General features: G+C 26.9%; 1 protein-coding gene across 1 annotated transcript; it reads right to left on the bottom strand.

Annotated features, from left to right (window-relative positions):
* Positions 1-382: 382 nt before the first annotated feature.
* On the bottom strand, positions 383-8,941 carry LOC108565969 (serine/threonine-protein kinase 32B-like). The gene is made up of 3 exons (XM_017925654.1): positions 8,880-8,941; positions 667-828; positions 383-571 (listed from the first exon to the last, which is right to left on the bottom strand). The coding sequence occupies exons 2-3, from the start codon at positions 761-763 to the stop codon at positions 423-425; spliced, it is 246 nt and encodes an 81-aa protein (XP_017781143.1). The 5' UTR covers positions 764-828; positions 8,880-8,941; the 3' UTR covers positions 383-422.
* Positions 8,942-9,961: the final 1,020 nt, after the last annotated feature.

Here is a 9,961-nt window from a genome sequence, read left to right as displayed (position 1 = left end):
GTGCCTTCATATATATTTTAATATTTTATCATTCAATTTTGTATTGTATGCAAATATAGGATTGCGATATTTCTCCTGTCAGCTATTTCTTTAATATATATATATTTTTTGAATATGTAATACGTAATTCTGAAGTATAAGTCAACTTTTGGAAAAAAATCAGTTAATGGTAATTTTAGTAAGATGTTAGCAGATATTAGCTAGTGTATTAAAAAGAATATCGTAAACAAGATAAAGTCAAAAGAAATAGAGGTGAAAAATATTATTATTATTATTATTCATTAACGTATTCCAATATTTTTAAATTGATTCAAATGCAAACCTTTAAATATTTCGATATATTAAATTAAAGACTAATAGCATTTTAAAATAATGGCTCAATTGCAAATTGATGCGATGGATTAATTAAATTTTACGTTTTCTTACTCTGTGAGAAGATCTACGATATCCTCGCTCCACGATTGAGGATATTCCACGCCTAATTGAAAAAGCACTCGAACGTCATGGATGCTCGTGCTTGAGTGGATGTCGAACGGGCGACAACCCCTGATCATCTCGTAGGCGACAACTCCTACGGAAACAAACAGCACCAACCAATTGGATGTGCGGAAGTTATGCAATCAGCCAACTGGCTTGATTAATTAATAGCATTCGATCAATTGTTACCCAGTGACCACCAATCGACCGCATAAGAATATCCCACGCAGAGGTCCATAGCACAGTCGAATATTTCCGGTGCAATGTAGGGTTTCGTACCGGACATGGAAGTCGCCAGATGTGTATCTTCCAATACTGTTGCAATGTTGAAGTCGGTTATATGTGCATGACCTTCAATGAAAAGAAAATATAATTATGAACTTAAAGATTATACGGGCTATAAATAGTGAAATATTGGATCGATAAACGTAAACCGAGGATATATAAGAATATTATATTTTTATTATCTCTTTTAAGAATTGGTGACGATAAAATTTTGATTCCTTTTTATACAGCATTAAAAATAAGTATTTCTTTATTGATCTCATTTTTTTTAATTGATTTGACAATCATCTACATTTATTTATAACTAAGGCTACCATTATCGGTAAGCGGTTTTACCGGCTAATATGATTAACGAAATTACAATTGCAATTGGCAAAAATCGTTCTCGCATTGTTTAATTACACCACCATCGCACATATTTCTCCCTTTTCGGTACAATTTAACTTAAAATTAGTACTTGCGTGATGTCCGACCGAAACTCGAAATCGGATCAACTGCATGGAAGGCAACTATGCTGACCATTACACCACCAACGCCCATATCTCTCCTTTTTCGGATATTTGAACGATTCGTAGCAGATTGCTATTTGCAGGTAAATTTGTATTTCTGCAATGGCCAAATCGTTCTGTATCAATGAATTTTCGGATATTTAACCTAGATTTACTATTGTGCAAAATTGATTATTGAGCAATAAATGAAATTCGTTTTTGGATTGCGACATTACGCAACCATCGCCAAAAACAATATAATTTCGGACATTTAACCTACACATTTCGGGTACTATTTTAAAGTAAAATTAGTACTTGAACGATTGTTACATCCCTTAATAAATTTAAGAAATATCTTTTGAACTAAGCGCGAAATTAGTAAATAACCTTATTTCATTGAACTCACGTTTAAAAATATTGTGGAGAGAAATATCAAATCGTTCACTTCAAGTCGAAAATGAATACATTTCTGATAACCAAGAATCAAACTAATTGTACTATTTTAAAATTTTTGATGGCCTATTTTAGTCCAATGGGCTATGAACTGTACTCTTTTCGCTTTATCTATTTAATAAATGGCACAGCAATTTGTATTTACTTATTGTCTTATATGTATATTACTTGAATGTATGTATAACTTTAGAAGGAATATTAATGTTTATTCATAAAGAAAACTTTGATATTAAGACAGCAGCATATATTTTTATATGGTGTTCATGTAATTAGTTTTTTTTTAATATTATTATTATTAATTATTTATTTATTGCATCCGGTCTAATATTGCATTGGTTCAGTTTTCATTGCATTGTGTTGTCTTCATAGAATGCTTATATTAAAGGCCGCAATTTCAATCTGAAAAAAGGACGAATAAAAGCGCAACGGGCACAGATTGTCTCTTACTTTTTCCTCGTTTTTGTTTTCCATCAACGTCGGCGTTATTAAAAATCCCTCCGGCCAAATTGCCGAGTTTTCGTTTCAAATTGTATAATTATCGACTTCCTTATTTTCTGTAGGCATGCGATGCGAAGAGACGGGGAGGATCACCTTTGAAAGGCCTTAAAGATTCCCATTAAAAGTTTGATGGAACGAACATGAGAAGAAATATAAAAAAATATAATTATAAAGTAAATGTAAGAAGGGCGACAAACAATAAAATCATATTTTCCACTATAATTGGATCAAGCAGATAATCTTATCGAGGGTTTTCTTATAAACATGTCTTTTTTAATTCAAAATAAGTCTATATTATTTGTTGGGACTTTGTACTTTTTAATTACTATCGCAAATATTTTTTCATTAAAAGTTTCATCGCTTTGCGCCAATAAAGCATAAATAATCTATGAAGGCGTTGGAAGGACGAAGAAGAAAAAAAATATATTGATCAAATCAATAGATTTACATTCCTCGTATTTGTATTTGATTAATTAATTTCAGTTTCGAAAAGCTGGCGTGTTTAACGAAATGTTGTGTAATTTATTGCAATTTAATTTATATTATATATTTATTAATTGCATTTTGAATTTCATGCTCGACCCGCCAAATCAATATTACCAATAATTGAATTTTGCGTGAGCGTCAGGCGTTGCCTTGTCGTCCAGATTCAATCGTGCATGTATAATTAAATTATATAAGTGGCATTTATAAAAAAAAAACACACATTTTGAAAGCAGGTAAACATTAAATGACTTTTAAAATCATATTAGAAAGGTATGGACATACAACTATTATTCTACGTTACATCATGGTATGATATTTTTCGTTTATGTCTTTTATTATATGGATAGATCAGTCATTATAGAAATGATTATTATCTTTATAATGCTTTACTATATATTCTTAGGACATCTCATTTATCTTGTTATCAGGGGAAAATAACTACCCAAATTAAAAATAGTATATAAAACATAAATTGACTTCAACCTAATATAATGGAAAGATGATATATAAACCGTTATTATAAAAAGTGGTATAAATCCATTTTTTTCAAATATCGAGATATTTAAGGATTTGCGTTTAAAAATATTGGTAAATTAATATTTCTCAAACTGGTTTCATAATCTGAATCAAAAATTTGTCTTCTTCTGCTAATATTCATACGTTTTATTTCTATAATAACTGTGAGCCCAAGCTCACATATACGCCACTCCCTTATAACAACTACCACTGTAACTTTATTAGCAATATAATAAAGCATTTTTGAAATTGAAATATTATTGTCTTTTTGATGGGTATGTGAACTCATTTTAATAACTGTATGAAATATTATTTATTTCTCTGCATTAATAATAATGATATTTAAATAATACTCACGCTGCAATCGATTAGTATAATAAACACAAATCAAACAGTAGGACTTGCGAAAGAATACAAAACAAAATCAGCTAATATCTGTTAATGAGCAGTGCACACTGAAGTAAAATCAGTAATAATTGAAATAAAAAAGTTGATTTTACTATAATTATTAGAATGACTTCTTAAATTTAAAAAAAAATGCTAAAATATTTTAAAGCTAAATAATGATTACTATATAAAGAATTGAATGTATGATTATAAATATAAAAAGAGGATACCTTTATCTTATCTATAATTACTATGATTGTTAACAAGATTCCGCATTTTCTTATTTTCTAACATCCTCTTCATCTTCTTGTACATTTAGACATTTTTTGTTGAAATAGCGAAATAGTTATATCGAAGCTTCGTATGACTGAATTTACAAATAATAATTATTTATTTAATGGTATGAAGATATCGAGAATTGATATCTTATAATTAATATTGTTAAAATCGCTCCGAGGGAAATACAACTCTAAATAAATGAAGAATATCAAAATATTTCTACTACACACATAACTCGCTACACGGTTACTCCACTAAATATTTATTGATGTTTCAATAAAAGGTAATGCTTCTCAATTTCCTATGAAAACTATTTTATTATGAAACAAATTCTAAACGAAGTGTAACGCGTTTTTCTAATATTCAAATGTGCCATCAACCATCATGGTCTGATTTAGTTTGTTCGTAATTTCATATTTTTTAAATTAATTAGAAGATAGTTTCTGCACAAGAAAATTTATTTATAAAGCATGCTGTAAGTGTTTCTGCTTTCTAGGATGGTACTTTTAAAACTATAATTAAATATTTATTTTATCTTTTTGTTTTTTAAATTTTATTTCTATACTTTATATTAATATTATTTCCCGGACAGAAAAACAACACTGATTTGTATGTGTACAATAAATTTTGTTTATTATTTACAATTCAATACAATCTTCAAATGAGATTAGAATTGTTTAATCCATTAAATATTGCAGGTACATGCAATATATTATACATTAATGTTTCCAGAGTGCTGTTCTTTGATAAATGACGTATGATTAGAACTCGTGCAATATACACACACTCATTGTAGAAGAGAGGGGGCGCATTTTATCGGCAGATCTACACTCTACTAAACCCTTTTACAATCTTATCCAACCCGCCAGGATCGTTTGATTTCCTCTCACGCTTTCCCACATAAACGAGCGTTTGCTATCGCTCTCGCACCGCCATTTGTTGAAAAAACGCGGATTTCTCGCGTGCAATGGGGTGGCAACCGTTTCCATTCTTTGTTTCACATTTGCTTCACATTTCCCCGAACAAAATCGAAAATAATTCTCAATCCGCCTACGGTAATCTGAATTTGAAAACATACAGTATATCCATACACTCCAAATAAAGGTGAAAGCAGAATTGGAAATTTACATTCGATATTTCGAATATTTGTAAAATTCCACTTTGTTCGATATTCCTGTCTAATATTATTTTGGTATACATCAAAATATTCAATTCATATATACTTATAAATTATCTATAAGGATGAGTCGTGACTTATCTGAGAAACATTGAGAGAAATAATATAAAAAATACACTCGTACTAACTATATATCTGTAGTACTTATTTTTTATATTATGTCTTATAATATATTTATTTTAAAATCTATGCCTGCAAATTTTATGTAAATCTTATGGCGGTTGACATTTGTTTTTTGGCAAACTTTGCAATGGAAGTTTTTACCATTATTTTTTCTTTAAATTGTTTATTTAGCTAAAACGACAGCCAAATAAAATTCGGGTGAACTTCAGTAGTATATTGATAATATATATATGATTTAAAAAATAAACATATATGATCAGTTACAAATATACCGGCCATACATTTTATTTATAAAAATATAATTAATAATTATTTAAAAAGTTCAACAAATGATTAAAACTTCGATTCATAATATAAATAAATAACGGAATATATTATTTGTTTTATATAAATTTAATATAAATATAAAATTACGTTTTCCAATTTAATAGCGACGCATAACAAATTTATCGAATTCATACATATTGAATCAAACACAATTATTACCGATTTTCGTATTGCATATACAAAATGTATATACAAATAATAATTAATAATTAATTGAATTATAAATTAATTTCATTAAATAAAATTAGAATTGAATGCTCTATATTTCTGAAATGATATACTCCTCCTGAAAGAAAATCTTAGATTATCTAGTTTCGAAAGCAACTGCCAATATTCATATATTGGTATTGTTCACATTGATAACTAAATAGCCTAACATATTTGACAGTCGCTGTTTTTGAGTTAAGTTGGAATTTGAAGACCAAAAATTAGTTTTTTTTTAAGAAAAATATAATAGTCACCGCTGTTATTTCAAAATGGAAAACTTTAATCCGAATACCGTGTATTTACAAAGAAGAGATGTCAAATCAAAGCAAATGACCAACGAACAACTTCATGGTATTTTGCAACTGCTATTTCAGTATATGAAGAACAAAGAAAAAATAGAACACGGTTCTACTGATGGTTGGAATAATAAGTCACAACCACCACCGATTTAAACGTTCTCGATTTATTTTTTTTAATCTCTATTCAATCACAAGAATAACAACAAAAATTTTAATAAGTTTCCTCATATAAAAAAAGTAAAACATCAACAAGGCTAAATCTCACTTTAACTAAATTTGGAATAGACTAAAATTTGTAACACGACGAGTGATATCGCGTACGAAAATACAAAATATAAATTATAAAAAATCTTCTAAGCCACTTCCTTTTCTGGAGAGGAAGAACTCCAACTTTTGCTTCCTTATTCTCTACCGGGCTTCTTAATCGTATTCTTTCACGGTTCTGGGATCGCACAAATATATCAAAAAATCTACTCTACTGGAGATGTCAACCGTATCCTTTCATGGTTCGATCCGGTCTTCTCGAAATTCTGGAGACATCGTTGCACCTTGGAGCGTTGTTTGTATTGTCAATTTACAACGTTACAAATTACTTGTATTTAGTTATATTGTGATAATAAAATGAATTTAATATTTTTTTATATTAAAAAAAATATTAAAATGTATACTATATTTTCGGACAGAGCGAGTATAACGCACATGCTTGGAAATTAGAAAACAATAAGTTGAAGATTTATAAACTTATTGAACTATTGAACGGTTTGTGTTTTAATTTCACTATATAAACAAGAAATATAGTGAACATTTTATGTTGAAATTTCATAATTATTCTTCTACATATAGAAATTGTGCGGCTTCAGTTAGTCCATGCTCACTATATATTACGGTTTAAAAATTTGAAAAGAAAGTAAATTTTAATTGACAAAATAAAGTCTTTTTTACATGCGGTTTTAATTTCTATTTGCAATGAAAAAAAAAGTAATATTAATAATTGTTACCTACGTGATTTAATATTATTTTATTCAACTTCTCATCAATAAGTAATTAACATTATTGAAAGAATATTGAAAATTTAGTTATTTGTTCATAATAAATAGTTAATAAACTCATTTCAATTTTATTTACAAATTAATGATTTTTTTGCAGTTGTACGTTATATTAGCAATTCAATTGCCAGCACAATTTCCATATCAGTTTAAATAGCGTTGCCGCATTGCATATATTGTTACAAAAACTGGAAACTAGTTTCCATGAAAACGCAAGAGACCTGAGGGAGTACTGAAAGTAATTATTATCGATCTATCCTTCAATTCATCAATCACTTTATAATTTGGTAATAATTAATAAGTTTAAAATACAGTTGCCAATTTGAAAATGGTTTTACAACTGAAATGAAGGTTTTAAACCCGGAAAAGAACCAGATTGTAATATTTTTGAAAAGTATACAACATATAATGGAAAGAAACGTAAAAACTGAAAAATATAATTTGTTTTTAAGTTAGTATTTGATATATATATATTCAATGTCCAAACTTGTAATACTCTAACACAATTTTATAATAATCATTGAATTTCTTATTAAGAAGTCCTAGGATCGTTGTATAACTTTTTTTTAATGTTTTCAAAGCTAAAAAAAAGCTTATATTCAAATATTGACTTCAAAACAAAGTTTGTTACTTGTAAATAACTTGGTTAAATTTTAAAAACTAAGTTACTTATAATAAAGGATGTTGTGATTCTACAAAACCGGATTAAACCGGTTTTAGAATTTTCACAAAAAAAATAGAAAAAGGGTTTTTATATTTAAAATTAAAAAATATATCAAAATAGAATCTCAAAAAAAAGAAGCTTAAAAAATTCTAGAATATTACAATAAAATATAACAAAATAAATTTATTCAATAGAAAACTATGTAAAAAAAGCGAATAACAAATTTATAGTAATTTATATAACATATTATTTTATTTGTTATTGTTAAACGTCTTTAGCATTAAATAATTTAAAAAACTCAGGTTCTTGAAGATATTTTATGAATAGATTTTTATACTATGACCTCTATTCCATCTCGTTTGCAAATTGAAAATAAAACTTAATTCCTTGGCCATTTTCTGTTTGTTTCATATTTTATGAATAGATTTTAATACTATGACCTCTATTCCATCTCTTTTGCAAATTGAAAATAAGACTTAATTCCTTGGCCATTTTCTGTTTGTTTCATTAAAGTGACGATTTTATGTCGAAATGCTTATTTTTTAATCAAATAATTAATTCATGATTATATTTTACATCTAGACTCAAAAACCGTGTTTTAAAAACCGATAAATACTAGTGATCAATAAAACAAAAATTAATACCTCCAAAATTTTTTAAAATTACAAGTTATTTGTTTAGGGTTGATAAAAAAATGTTTTTATTCAAAGTTCTTAAGAATAGTCACCAATAAGTTATAAGTTTCTGTAAATAAATACTAAAGATATATAAACATTTTAATTTTTGGTAAAATAAATGTATATATTGTTTAATAAAAGTCTTTATTGCAACAGTCAAAAACAAAATTAAGCATTTTCATTTACAACAATAACAAGAACTAAAAAAGATTAACTCATGTAAATAGCTATATATAGGTCTGCTTTGTTTAATATTATATTAATTTGTAATTGATTTTTTTTTATCAATATAAATATAAAACACGATTAGGTTTATTTTAAAAATTTCAGTATCTTTAATAATTTTAAATTTACTTTTCTGAATTCGTTTAGACACCAAAACGTAATGAAGATAAACGAAATAATTCTTATAACTAATATTTGTCGGTATTGCTTCTCCCAATAATATTTTAAAGTAATTGTAAGAACATTATCATAAAATTGAACTTACCCTCTTCGTCCAATAGAATATTATCCGGTTTGATATCCCTATAACAATAAAATATTATTATTTGTATATGATAAGCAAAATAGTAAGTAATATAATTTAAAAGATTGTACTAAATATATATATTTTTTTTAAATAAATGTATTATTCACAATCTGTCAAATCCTGGCAACGTGTAAATAGTTTTGGAACTGCAACAGAATAATATAACAATGAGCGGAATAGTTTCCCATTGAAAACGTTAAAAATTACCTAATATAAATAAATATTAATTTTAACAATAAAAATAAATAATATAAAAAACATTCTTGTAACTTTAAAATCTATAAGTACTTTTTATATAAAATCATTTAATTTATGAAAAATAAGAAGTAAGTAATTTCAATAAAATTGAATATTCGATAAAAACCATTATGAATGATTATTTAGTCCCTTGTAATGTATAATTTAATATAAGTTATGATGATTATATTAACCCCGAGTATAGAAGCTTTAATGGATTATAAAGGGCTTTGTTTCAGTAGTTTAGACAAAGTTTTAAGTGATTTTAAACCGATGTGCCACAATATATCATTTAATAGATCAATAATTAAATTATTTTTCAATAAAGTCCAAAGCACTTAAAGAGTAAACTATAATAAGTTGTAAACATCTCAATTATTAACTATGTATTTCTGATGAAATCGCGGTTTAACGCGTTAATCATTAACTATAAGAGTCACACTCGAAGGTGTGTTGAAGGAAGAGGATATCAAGGCAATTAATACATTTTGTTCATTCCTCGATGTAATAATAATCAAATGATTCACGGTTTTTGGAGGAAAGTTGATCCTGTTGAAAATAATCATTCTGAAAAATCAAAGAAGCTTATAATTGAAAAGTTTTTAATATATAAATATAAGATTTACGTTTTTTTTTTTGATAAACAATATTTAATCATTTTTAGTGTAAAAAAATGTGTGTAATATACAAAACACATTATATAAAGCAGCGGTTTCCAAACTGGGAGGTGCAGCTAGTGTCAGCGTAGGTGCGAAAAATTTACTAGAATTATAAAACTCCTATAATTAAAAAAATATATTGGA

The sequence above is a fragment of the Nicrophorus vespilloides genome, unplaced genomic scaffold (genome assembly GCF_001412225.1).
Source record: "Nicrophorus vespilloides isolate i.1.1-1 unplaced genomic scaffold, Nicve_v1.0, whole genome shotgun sequence".
Classification (NCBI taxonomy): Eukaryota; Metazoa; Arthropoda; class Insecta; order Coleoptera; family Silphidae; genus Nicrophorus; species Nicrophorus vespilloides.
Note: the sequence above shows the minus strand (reverse complement) of the source record. Positions and strands in the feature narration are given on the sequence as shown.

Coding starts and splice junctions, on each gene's coding strand:
- LOC108565969 (XM_017925654.1), bottom strand. CDS start 763: ATGTCCGGTACGAAACCCTACATTGCACCGGAAATATTCGACTGTGCT. Junction 572..666: donor GGTCGATTGGTGGTCACTGG/GTAACAATTGAT, acceptor TTGTTTCCGTAG/GAGTTGTCGCCTACGAGATG.